The 13,263-nt window shown below is 45.8% G+C and overlaps 1 protein-coding gene across 2 annotated transcripts; it reads right to left on the bottom strand.

Annotated features, from left to right (window-relative positions):
- Nucleotides 1-500: 500 nt before the first annotated feature.
- On the bottom strand, nt 501-13,082 carry LOC132447625 (metal transporter CNNM3). 2 transcript variants are annotated; one of them, XM_060038505.1, is made up of 12 exons: nt 12,217-13,082; nt 11,797-12,131; nt 10,720-10,896; nt 10,000-10,157; nt 8,837-8,980; nt 7,467-7,625; nt 6,050-6,219; nt 5,730-5,826; nt 5,222-5,346; nt 4,613-4,739; nt 4,073-4,138; nt 501-2,856 (listed from the first exon to the last, which is right to left on the bottom strand). In XM_060038505.1, exons 1-11 carry the CDS (start codon nt 12,937-12,939, stop codon nt 4,089-4,091), a joined length of 2,265 nt encoding a protein of 754 aa, XP_059894488.1. In that variant the 5' UTR covers nt 12,940-13,082; the 3' UTR covers nt 501-2,856; nt 4,073-4,088. The 2 variants fall into 2 exon arrangements, with proteins under 2 accessions (XP_059894488.1, XP_059894489.1); XM_060038506.1 differs by lacking the exon at nt 4,073-4,138 and having other exon boundaries at nt 12,217-12,978.
- Nucleotides 13,083-13,263: the final 181 nt, after the last annotated feature.

Genomic DNA, 13,263 nt, shown 5'->3' with positions numbered 1-13,263 from the left:
TCTTTAGTTCCGGCACAAAAGGAAAAAGACGATCTACACACACACTTTTCGTGCAACATATATTGGTATGGGTTGGGTAAAATATGATTGCAATAGAAATATGTATAATTTGCAAAAGGGATCAACATGTTCTATTTTTAAAATGCTACTATGTGGTTACTCATCTTTAATTCACAAACTGCTAAAATGATCCATATATTATTCCAACCACATACTCAATAATAAAGCCCTTATTGACATTATTGGGTGATTATAGAAGGGACAAAATTGGTGATTATATTTAAATCTTCCCATTAAAAGTAATAGGAGTGTTTTACTCCATTGTTATGGTGGAGAACGATACTATAGAGCCTCCCGCCAGGCAACGAGTAAAGCAGTATATTTTATTATCAATGATTATAATATAACTATGATTTTAACCTATGAGAAGAACATGAAATATCTCCCAGAGCTGGGTTGATATGGCTGTTTATCAGAGCAGACAAAGAACAAAACGACAGTACGTTACAACGGGATTGTGGTTTATTTCCTAGGAAACATAATTATTGAAACTTTAAAATGCAATAATCTGAATTCATCCAAAAAAACAGTCAAAGATATCTATACAAATGTAATCTAGAGATGAAGAAAAAGAAATGGATTACTCAGTAGAATGTGTGGCTGGCTGGCTGCAGGTAAATTTTATGGTAACGGTTTCCATTGAGAAGCTGTAACTAATTCCCCCCAAATACTAAAGCCTTAATACTAAATGTGACTAGATTCTAGCTTTTCAGTTGTCCAGTTTCAAACAAAAAAAGGAAACAAATGTATTTCTCTCAAGCAGTATGAATACAAGCTTATTTTGCACATTTACAATATTGATACTATTTCAAAAGGAGCATAACTGAGCAAAGTATGGTTACACAGGTGAAAAATATTTACTCCAAATCAAGATATAAGAATAATGGTCTCACTATGGAAATTTGAAATACTGAGTGACTAGAAGACCTCTTTGACATATGGTGCTATTGACACACCATAACCACCCACAAAGTGCATTTTGTCAACAAAATGTTTAAGAAAAGTATTGTATTTCAGTTGCCACCTTTTTCAAACTCAATTGGAAAAATATGTCACTAATGTATTTTTTATTTTCAGCATGGAACATTGATCCATTCCAATGGCACTTCACTGACACTGTGCAGTTAACGACTTATAAAGAGGCAATGACGAATATCGTAAAAGCCTGATTGATATCAGTCATGTGCAAATCAAATCTCATCTCAAATCTCACCCATATAATCCCCATGAATCACACGGATATCATTATATGCATACATGAACAGAGATGGCTGATGCTGGAATGTTATAGAAAACTAACTGGAATCATGAGGAGATGGAATGATGGTATTGGCAATGGTTGGTTCACACACACGCACACACACAAAAAAACACAAAAACAAACACACACGGAATGGAAAAGGTGTGGCTATAGATGTAGAATCATTGGTTTGAATCATGACACTGGCTCGTCATGCAAGACGCAACTTCTGTGTCTAAACAGACCAGGTCCAACCAACTCGTCAAACAGATATAAGCAAGTTGGAAGATTCAACGGCAGGATTTCAGGGCTGCCATGGTGACCTTGCCCTATCAAAGCACATACAAATAGAGTGGGCTGGGGGCATGATTTACCCCCTTGCGTTTGGAATAAATTACTGCAGCGCTTAAATGGAGTGACAAGGCATCCATCACTCGCCGTACTAATCAAGGAATCCTAGCCTGTGTGTACATAACGCATTGAATGAGGGTCTGCATCCGCAGCAAACGGAAACCCAGCAGGTCATCCGAAACTACCGGACCTTGTCTATTATCTATTTATTGAAAAATAAGCAAAAGTGTCCTTGGAACCGGGATCGCGTCGTCCCGTCTGAAGACTATCGAAACATATTCCAAAAATACCTGAATCTGTCTTCTTTTGAAGTATTACTACAGGAGCATTCTTACAATCATGCATCTAACCGGTAGAGCAGTAAAAGAGAGCAGTGTGACATCACTAGAGCACACACTGGAGCGAGCGCACACACACACACACACACACACTCACACACACTCACACACACACACACACACACACACACCAGCATCGTTATCATATTCAATCCATGGGTTCCTTTGGGTTCCTTTGAAGCCTTTTTCTGTCTGATGTTGTTTAATACATCGCAGCTATATAGGTCGTGATCGAGAGGAAGGATTCTACTATGCTACTTCAGTCCTGTGTTTGTGTATGTACACTGTATTAAAGTGTTCTATATATCAGTACTATTGGGCGTACCGCACAGTAAAATGAAGCTTATCGACAGTAGAACAACGTGCGGCCTTTAACCTGTTTTTTTTTTATTCAGGTTTGCGCGTCTAAAAATGAATTGATGTTGTGGAACAAAAATGGATCAAGAGAACCACGCGCTCTGCTTTGGCAATCAGACGGGCGAACAGGGAGGAAGGATACGACAGTGACGTAACGGACGCTGTGAACGGGTGGTGAGGAATGCGCACCTGAGCGGAAGGCACCACCATGTTGATGATGTGTGGATCAACACTGACAGTCCGTTGAAGAAAAGAACAAAAACAGGGAACGTCATTGAAACAGGTCTAAACGGAGACGAAAACATAATCTCTTGCTAGGGTCTAATAGCTAACATTCCAGCGATGGATGATTCACTGCTTTTAAATAAGAAATAAACAACCAGCGATGGTTCACCACCACAGTGGGAGCAGGGAGCGGTGGGAGGAGGAGGTGGTGGAGGAGGAGGAGGTGGTGGAGGAGGGGGCCCTATGCCTCCTGGTCACTGCAGTCGTCCAGGGCCTTACTGCTACCTGTGGAGCCCAGGAGGTGGAGAGGAGAGATGGGGTGAGAGGAGGAGGAGAAGGAGGTGGAAAGGGAGGAGGACAGGGATGGGTGACCACCAGCTCTGTTACACTGACACCAGTGAACACCAGCCACGGCATCCCCCCTACACACGACAGACGTCTTCACCACTTTTAAACAGGGAGGTCTGTTGGTTTATGGGGCGGTGAGGGGCGGGGGGGTGTTAAGAGGTACAATGAGGTCACAGCAGGTGTTCAATGTCGCTACACGTGCAGCTAGCTAGGGGTTAGTGAGGGGTTAGTGATGGAGACACAGAGATGGAGAGGAAGAGAGAAAGAGAGAAAGAGAGAAAGAGAGAAAGAGAGAAAGAGAGAAAGAGAGAGAGAGAGAGAGGTCCACATATTCCCTTCACACGGTTTTCAGGGTCTCGTAACCGGATGACGATCCCGCCGGGTTATGGGTGGGCTTGAACAAAGAGGTGAGTCCCGGCACAACAACGTCATTCAATATATGCTTTCCCTGGCATATATTTCCAGTCAGACAACTATTAAATGTTAAGCATCCAGATGCATACCATTTGATGCATGCGGTTCAACACAGACAGGGCTGAACAAAGGTTCGTCCAAAAGAACACCAGATGTCGTTCTTTAAGGGATTTGGAGGATTTGAGTTATGTGTGGGTGTTTGTTAACCTGGCCCCCACCCCCCCCCCCCCCCAGTGTAAAGCACCGCATCAACCCGCTAGTCCAGAGCGGTAGGAAGCCAGGACTATCATACACAAAATGGTCTCAAAGAAAATCTTTTGATCAATGCAAGTGTTGCAACAAATTCACTGTTCAACATTCAAAATATATATCAAACTACAGCCACAATATCAGCTGAACCATGAGCCTTCTGAACCGTCACACCCCAACATCTATCACCTATTTAACTGACATGTACATGATAGATGTTAAATGTGCTAATATATAACGTATTCAGATGTTCTATTTGGTATAAGTAAGCCGCAAGGCGATTCGCCAACAGTCATTATCGTTCAATCATCTTTTATCATCGGTGGCTAATGCTAGACTATTATTCCTATAATATACTACTGTTATTCCAACTACTTCATGCATGGTCATGTTTAGTTCTGGTGCCCTTTGGGTTGGTTTTAGGCTCTGCTGCCTGATGGGTTAGGTCGTGAGTGTCTTGTCAACATGCCACAGATGCCGTCATCATTACCTCATGCAACGCGGTATTAACAGTAGTTCTCGATGGTGTCAAAGAATGAAAAGTTTACGGGGAACTCTGGGGTTGGGCCAGAGAGAAACAGAGAAAGAGAGAGAGAGAGAGAGACGGGTGCAAATGAGGGCAACATAAAAAAAAGGAGGGGGAAAAAAGAAGAGCAAGAGAAAAGGTCTTAGTTGGAGTGAAGAACTCAAAGGTCAACAAGATATCGAGTCGGTAAGATGTTGGTTTGCTGTTCAAGAGAGAGTGAGATTCACAGGCGATGGAATGAAAAATAGAAAGGTTAATAGAAAATAGGAAACAAAAATAGATTATTATTTTAAAAGGTTAGAAAGACTTATTTGAACGATTAGAAAGATATGATTATTTGAAAGAAGTGCAACGATAACCATGAACAAATATATATAACAAATAAAAATAGGAAAGGTTACATGATTTCAGAAAGTCAGCGATGCTGTGCTTCAGGAGACACTCATCAGAGGGGTAAGCAGCGTGCTTATAGTGCGTGGGGGGGGGGGGGGGGGGGGGGAGTACCTTGTGCTGAGTTCCTGTCGTTGAGCAGCTTGGTCTGGCTGTTGGGGAGGACCTTCACCTCAGGGGGCTCGAGGCTCCGAGAGCCGTGAGACGACATCAACGCGTTTAAATACTGCACACGTGTCACCTAAACACACACACACACACACACACACACACACACACACACACACACACACACACACACACACACACACACACACACACACACACACACACACACACACACACACACACACACACACACACACACACACACACACACACACACAAGTACAAGGATAAATACGAAGAGCATGCCATTTAACCCTTTCGCTATTACATGTTCCTTATCAAAGGGTCCCTGTTATAACAAGTGGTAGTAGTGGGGGTTGATGGTGTCTTACAAAACCAGTAACACAAAATGTTTGATCCATTCAGCAAACACTTTTTTTTAACCCAAACTACGTACAACGAGTTTTACTGAGTTTCATTACGGGCGTCTAACCCCCAGACTGTCCCACGCCCCCAAAGAGGGTGTGGATTACAACTCTGAGTTGTAAGAAAGTGCAATGGGAGTGACTGACGGAGCAGAGACAGCAGGCGGTCGGGGGGAGGGGGGGGCGTTACCCGTATGAGCTGCAGGTCAGTGAGGGCGCGCACGGTGTAGTCCGGACAGTAGCTGGAGGGGCTGGTGGCGTCCCCCAGCTCGAAGGGGTCCCTGGGGCGCTGACTCGACACCGGGGACTGGTGCACTGCGAGGAGGACGCATATAGAACACGCACACACACAAGCACGGAAGGACACAAACAGAGCGCACACACACACACACACACACACACACACACACACACACACACGTTAGGCAATGTATGATAAAATAAAAATGTCATCCCGACAGGAAATCGTTCCCGCCGTCCCGTCTGGGATTAACAATGCATGGTCTTGCTTTATCATCACAAATAAACAAACATATGTGCTCTTTAAAATCAAACAACCATAGAGATTATGGTCAAACTCTACATTTTTATGACACTGAATGCTCATTGTATTCTACAAACTCGAAAGATTGTACTGCATCACTTGTATTTATACGATTTGGGATTGTGTCTGAAAACATGTTAGTTCCACATCGTACCTGAAGAGGGCGCCGTTAGAGCAGAAACGCCGTAATACGTAAAAGCTCCATTCTCAAACTTCAGCCCCTCCTTCCCGATCTCCACCTCCACGCGACCCTGAGAATAAACAATCGTCGCGAAGATTTAGCTCAAATAAGAGTGCGCATGAATTTAAACTGCTTCAACTTTTAAAAACAATAATTAGCAAACAGTGCACTGCTGCAATACGTTGTTAAGGTCTTAAAGAAGTAAGTCAAGTAAAGACAATTTCATTTACACACAGCATAAATGACCAAAGTGCTGTGGGGTGGATAACTAAAAAAGACAAATGCTGCAGTACCTGCAGCAGGAGGACGAAGTAGTCGACGGGGTGGTTGCGTGTGTACAGGTAGTGCTCAGGACTCAGCCCGTTGCTGGGGTCAAACTGCACCTCCTGGTTCACACTGGGGTGGCGGAGGAGGTGGAACAGGACCCTCTCGGACACCCGGCCCGGACTGAAATGCTCCACTTCTGCAGAGGTCAGAGGTCAGAGGGGAGAGGTCAGAGAAGCCTTGCTAGATTACCGGGCCGCAGACGTGGCTGTGCAGGTCTGAACTGCGCCGTGGTGGTCCTGCCCCGAATGTGAAACGTGAAACTAAATATCAGTTTCAAAACAATTGAAACGTTCAGCGTGGAAAGTAACACAGCATTCATTTGGACATTGGTTATTTGTGAATGAATGAATGCGCAATTTATTGAATAACATCAGAAGGATACTTTAAATCAGGCATCAAGGCATTATCCATCCGAATAATCTTTCGGATGGATTTCTCCCCATAAATAACTTTTAATACATAATAACATTGACTAAAACCTTACGATTTCCCGTCACTAGAACAAACTATGCATGCAGCCATATATGTTTTTTTTTTAAACAGATTATTAACACTGGTTAAAGAGAGCTGAAACGCTCTGCCTGCATACTAAAACAGAGGTGAATTTCACTGTCATTTCAAGAACCATCTAACGTAATGACTAATCCGACCAGCACTCCTCTTACCGAAAACCTTCAGCCCAACTGGAAACCCAGAATCATTAGAAGCTCCCTGTTAACCAGTCCCCCATTGCCAGCCCCCCTGTTAGGTAATCTTAGAACACATGCTGTAGATTAGCCTCAGGGACGATAACTGAGCCATCTGTCATCCCTCCCTCCATCCATCTATTTGTCTATCTATCTATAGTCTATCTATATCCATCAACATATCCAGCCACTGTCCCTCCATATATACCCTCTACACATCCTCTACCTATGATCCCCCCCTCCCTCTATCTATCTATACCAGGGGTCTTTGCAATACCATGTGAAGGCGATGCGATGCATACAGGCCACTTGCAACAATATTTTAAATATTTTCTTCTCTATTACTCACAACATAGGTTTAAAAACTATGAATTGATCCAATTTCAGAACACTGCTTTCTGTAACTAATTTAAAAACATATTTGCACTGGGAGGAAATGACCAAAAAATCTGTAGGAATGATTATGCTGCCGCATTGTGCTGTGCATTTTTTAAATAATAATAATAATAAAGTAAAAAAAAGTTTTTTTAAGTGTGCCAATGATTATGCTGCCCCGTGCCAGTTGTGGCACACGTGCCTAGGGTTGCCGACCCCTGACCTACACCCATCAACATATCAAGCCCTCCCTCCTTCTACCTATCTATCCACTTCCTCTACCCATGAAGCCTCCCTCCACGCGTCCATGGACCAGCCCTACCTCTGGAGAGGAAGCGGTGCGTGGCCAGCAGCAGCTGGGGGGAGGTGCGGACCTTGGGCTCTCCTTCCGGGAGCTTGAAGAGGGAGAACTCTTCGTGGGCGGCCCGGGGCTCCAGCGTTATCTCCAGGGGAGCCAGCCGACGCTTGACCTTCATGTCCACTGGAGAGGGGAGAATGAGATTGGTTTAACAACGCACCACTGTGGGGGGACCACAGTAGGGACCAGAGTAGGGACGCAGTAGGTGGACCAGAGTAGGGACCAGAGTAGGGACCAGAGTAGGGACCAGAGTAGGGACCAGAGCAGGGACCAGAGCAGGGACCAGAGCAGGGACCAGAGCAGGGACCAGAGCAGGGACCAGAGCAGGGACCAGAGCAGGGACCAGAGCAGGGACCAGAGTAGGGACGCAGTAGGTGGACCAGAGTAGGGACCAGAGTAGGGACCAGAGCAGGGACCAGAGCAGGGACCAGAGCAGGGACCAGAGCAGGGACCAGAGCAGGGACCAGAGTAGGGACCAGAGCAGGGACCAGAGCAGGGACCAGAGCAGGGACCAGAGTAGGGGCGCCCCGGTGGCTCAGTGGGTACAGGGCGTACCATATAGGCTCAGTCCTGAACACAGCGACCCGGGTTTGAATCCTGCCAGGGGTCATTTTGCTGCATGTCCTCCCCTCTACCTTCCTCACTATCTCACTCTATAAAAACTCTATAATAAAGCATAAAAATGCAAAAATAAATCTTTAAAACTGCACTGAGCTCCGATGTCACGACACCGCTTTACTACCAAGATACTGCCCATTGATATCCGATAACATTACTTTAACACCACACTACAGTAAGCTCCGATGCCACGACATCCCCTTACTACCAAGAATACTGCCCGTGGATATCCGTTACATTACTTTAACACCGCACTAGATTAAGCTACGATGTCATGAAACCCGCCTGTGGATATCAGATAGCAAATGGTTTGTTCTGGCTTACTATAACCCAAGCATTGGTAGTTATCCGACAAAATCCTGTCGCAACAAAACTAAGGTTGGTAGCTATTCGATGGCATCGATTGACAATATCATTACTGTTGGCTGATAACCAATGTCCCTTTTGGATAATCGTCGATAAAATGCCTTGAATGCATAACGATTGTTTAATTGCATGATTTGTCTTCCCATTTTGCGCTCCTAATCATCCCTCTTCTTTGTTCCTTCTTCATCTTTATTGTTAAGGACTGTGAGAGCGATTACGGGCTACACATATAATACATCTGGACTACAAAACTACTGTTGGATGAAATGTGATAGCATCACTTTAATAGAAAACGATTGAAAAGGAATCTGAATCAACAAAGGGATTTTAGCCATGAATTGTTTTCTTACTGTAACCGTCGGATTCATCCAGGATCTCTGATTTGATGATCTCCTCGATGACGTCCTCCAAGGTGACCAATCCCAGCACCTCGTAGAAGGGATCTCCCTCCCCCTCGTTGTTCACCTTCTGGACGATGGCCAGGTGGGAATTTCCTGAGAGAACATGATAGACAAGGGAGAGGTCAAATGACAATGTGAACACTGTCAAGAATGTGACAGTGTTCACATTCACACTCTACCTATAGGTATCCTTGGACAAGGTGCTCCTTCTACTTCATAACCATAACAGTATCTAATAGAAAATACATTGTAAGTCACTTTGGATAAAACCATCTGCTGAATGGCTGAGATTAGGATAGGAAATAGGAACTTGATAAGGGTTATGATTGCAACAATGTTGAGTTCATATGCAGCCACTTTGTGATGACATGTAAACAAAAACAAATATCAACATTCTCTTACCAATCTTGCTTTACAAATGAGGCTTAATTAACCAGAAGTTAGAAGGGGTGTTTTGAGACCTCGTCCAACAGAAGTGACAATAAATGATGTCTAACATGATAGCACAGGTCCACCTCAGGAATGTCTCTGTAATGATAAACCCATTTGGGTACATGGATTTCCTTGTCAACATGAGAATACTAATGCAATGAAGAACGAAACAATGTCGAAATCTGGGCGTATCCAGAATATGGAGTGAGTCAAACTTATGTCCAAAGTCTGGTACATTCTACACCACTGGCAGTTCTGTGTTTCAGTGGCACTGGACAGACTTAATGTCGCCATTATAAACACATCAGTGTCGGTCTGGAGCCCTGATTAATGACTCAATCCCTAGTAACACAGCAGGTGTGAGCCAAGCCGTGGTGTTTTGGTGTGACAGTAAACTGTCATAAATGCAATGGAAACATGTGAAACGGATACAAAGAAAACCTAAATTTCCAAAGGAAAGCCCAACACTGTTGAAAAGTACACGAGCGTATTCAGCGACACGTAACGCTGAAGTTGAACAAAGTGGTCACGAGCGCGCGCACACACACACACACACACACACACACACACACACACACACACACACACACACACACACACACACACACACACACACACACACACACACACACACACACACACACACACACACACACACACACACACACACACACACACACCTTTCTTGAACTCCTCCAGCATGGCGTCCAGCTTGGTGTCGTTGAAGACGAAGTGCAGCGGGTGGTTGTAGAACTTGGTGATGGTGGTCATGGGGGTGCAGTCGTCGGGATCGACCAGGGCCAGGTCCTTCACGTACAGGATCTCCACGATGTTGGATCTGGGCAGAGAGAGACTCGTATGACGTGATCAAACATACCGGTACCTGTTTATGAACACAACACAGCCTGAAGTTTAGCCAAGGCTAACCTGAAATGTAACCTAACAGTTGTATACATCGTCCGATTACAATTCAGTCCTTTTTTGATCGACATGTCCCTTGTGAGGAAGCGGGTTCCAGTAGGACTACAGGGAGAAGCTGGTCAATGCTGGTTCAAGACCCAAACCTTTTGGGCTGGGAGTCAAACCCTTCAACCTCTGGTCTATCCTGACCAATGGGGTTACAGCGGTCTGGTTAAGGGGATTTGAATCTCGAATCGAAAGGGTTCTGGGTTCGATCCCCAATGGCTTGTAGGTATCCTTGAGCAGGATGTCTAACCTCTACCCGGTCATGAAAACTGTGTAAAACATACAAAAATCAAATCGCTTTGGAGAAATGCTCCTGCGAAACGACAGCTTAGTGAAATAGACAAATAGGAAAAAAGGCCTGTCCATGTTCTCCATGGTTTCAGACGGATGAAGACGCAGCAGAGCCTACGGGCTGGTGTCGGTGCCACACTCACTTCTCCTCCTCGTAGATGGGCACACGGGTGTAGCCGCTCTGCATGATGTCGGACATGGTGGAGAAGTCCAGGGTGGCTGTGCTGGGCAGCATGAAGCACTCCTTCAGCGGGGTCAGGATGTCCTCCACCGTCTTGCTGCGCAGGGCCCCCCGGCTAAACTCCTCCTTCACAAACTCACTGGGGAGCGGAAACGAGCGCACCCACGGTGGAACGGGAGACAGGCAGAGAATGACTTGATGGACGCCAGTGGGGGGATTAACAATGATGGTCGAGGTGATTGCACACACAGGACCATCAGAATCGCAGCTTTTTGAATTAAGAAATACAATTATCTTATGTTATTTGAGTTATTTGTACATTTGATGAATTAAGCATTTTAGTTACTGTTCCTGTCATTGATGACTAGTGATTAGATACCACTACCTAGTAGTTACCTATCCTATAGTGGGACATAAGTTACCTGTACCTGTTATTACTTACCAGTAGTTAGTTAGTTACTTGATGTTAGTAAGCAATTATAGTTAGCTAGCTGTACCTGTAAAGAGTTACCTATAGTTAGACCCCTGTCACTAGTTAATTAATAAGGAGGTAAATAGACATACCTTTAGTTACCTGTACCTGATGCCAGTTACATGTTCCTAATACTAGTTACCAATAGTTAGTTCACTGTGGGTGTCATTACTAGTCCCCTGAAACTGATACTAGTTACCAATAGTTAGTAAGTTACCTGTAGCTTTTACTTTTTGCCAAAAGTTAGTTAGTTACCTGTAGGGTTGGGTAATAGTTAGTAACTTAGCTGTATGGGTTGACACAAATTACCTGAACCTGATAGTAGTTTTCAATAATCAGTTAGTTAGTTACTTGATAAAATTGACCAATAATTAGTAACCTGAACCTGATTCTAGTTACCAGTTAGTTACCTGAACCTGATACTAGTTATAAATGGTAAGCTAGTTAGCTTTAGGGGTCATTTCTAGTTACCTCTACCTTATACTAGTAACCATTATTACGTAAGTTACCTATAGTTCTTAACTACTACCCCAACCTGATACTAGTTAGCCATGGCTAGTTGGTTACCTGTAGGGGTCGTTGACGCTGGTGCGGATCATTTCCATGGCCCTCTCCCGGATGCCACACGTGCTAATATCCCTTCTGAGCGCGAGGTCCAGGATGAGGCCCAGCGGACAGGACAGCGGGCAGGTCAGCACCATGCACACCTGGGCCAACCAGGTGAGCCCCGGGGCCATCTGGAAGCCGTAGCCCGAGGCCAGGATGTGTGGCACCAACTCCGCCAGCAGAAAGACGAGGAAGGCGCTCGCGAATACTGCCGGTGCAATGGCGCCGATAGCCTTGTACAGCAACACCCCTACAACCGAGTGACCCAGGGCGCACAGAAACACCAGGGAACACACCTGCGGAATGGATGAATGAACGTTAAACGTACAAATCTTTATTTTTGTAATTTGGTTAAGTTAATGTTGTTTTGAGTGAACTCACCAAGAAGTTGCCTCTTCTCCTAATTGGCTCCAAACGTTTAGCGCCCCGCTTCTCCTCCTCCGACCCGCAGCTGTGGAGGACGTAGAGCTCGAGGGGGTCCAGCCACAGGAGGCTGAGGTTCACCATCTTCAAAACCCCGCACACCACAACCAGCGCCACCACCAGAACGGCCAGCCCCCACGCCGGGATGTAGTCCCTGGGCAGAACGCTCTCGGCGATGACCCGCAGTCTGTCCGGTCTGACAGATGCCCATTTCCCGTTACTTTCCCGTACGCACAGGTGGTGGTAGGTCTGGTCTCTTGCTACCCCTACGGCGCCCGAGGGGATGCTATCTTTGCGCGTCTGCACCGTTATAATCCGGCTGTACTCCTCGCCGGGGGGGGCGAGGAGTTCCGTCGCCTCGAACGCGGCCGCTCCTCGACTGCTCTCCTGCCCACACGGGTCGGCCGCGTCTCCCACATCCCCGGCCTCCCCCGGAGCTGCTGTGGCAAACGCGACCCACGGCCAGCTTCCATTCAGCCGTTCTGATCCAAACAGGCGAACCTTAAAACTGGCTCCCGCTGGTGCCAAGATTGTTCGCTCCTTCATACACACCCGACCCTCCGGGTCTTCCAGTCGCAGCCCTACGACCAGCGGGGCTCGCTGGCTGCAGGCGCCGTCCCTGATCCCGCAGAACAACAATAACATCAACAGCAATCGTAGACCTGCCAAGCTGGCCACCATATTGGAATTAGTGAGCCCGTCTCTGCGTGGATCATGTGACGCTACCACTGTAGCATTGGACCCGCCCACCAGGACCCTGCTAAGCCAAACGGAGTACAGGGAAAACAAAGCTTGACTTTAGATTAATTTTTATTACGATTTAGGATAAAACAGCATACATTGATTTGCAATTATGACTTCTGCATGTTGCCCTCTGCGTTATTGCGTTGTGACTGCACCTCCGCCGTTGAAAACAACCTACCGAATCGAGATCTGCGTGGGCTGGGAGCCAATGAAAACACTGAAAACCAGACGATTCCCCGCCCTCCTTTATTTATGTTCTTC

The sequence above is a fragment of the Gadus macrocephalus genome, chromosome 19 (genome assembly GCF_031168955.1).
Source record: "Gadus macrocephalus chromosome 19, ASM3116895v1".
Taxonomy (NCBI): domain Eukaryota; kingdom Metazoa; phylum Chordata; class Actinopteri; order Gadiformes; family Gadidae; genus Gadus; species Gadus macrocephalus.
This window is presented reverse-complemented; position numbering and strand designations above follow the sequence as displayed.

Coding starts and splice junctions, on each gene's coding strand:
- LOC132447625 (XM_060038505.1), bottom strand. CDS start 12,939: ATGGTGGCCAGCTTGGCAGGTCTACGATTGCTGTTGATGTTATTGTTG. Junction 10,897..11,796: donor AGCGTCAACGACCCCTACAG/GTAACCAACTAG, acceptor TCCGCTCCCCAG/TGAGTTTGTGAAGGAGGAGT. Junction 5,347..5,729: donor TCTAACGGCGCCCTCTTCAG/GTACGATGTGGA, acceptor TCCTCCTCGCAG/TGCACCAGTCCCCGGTGTCG.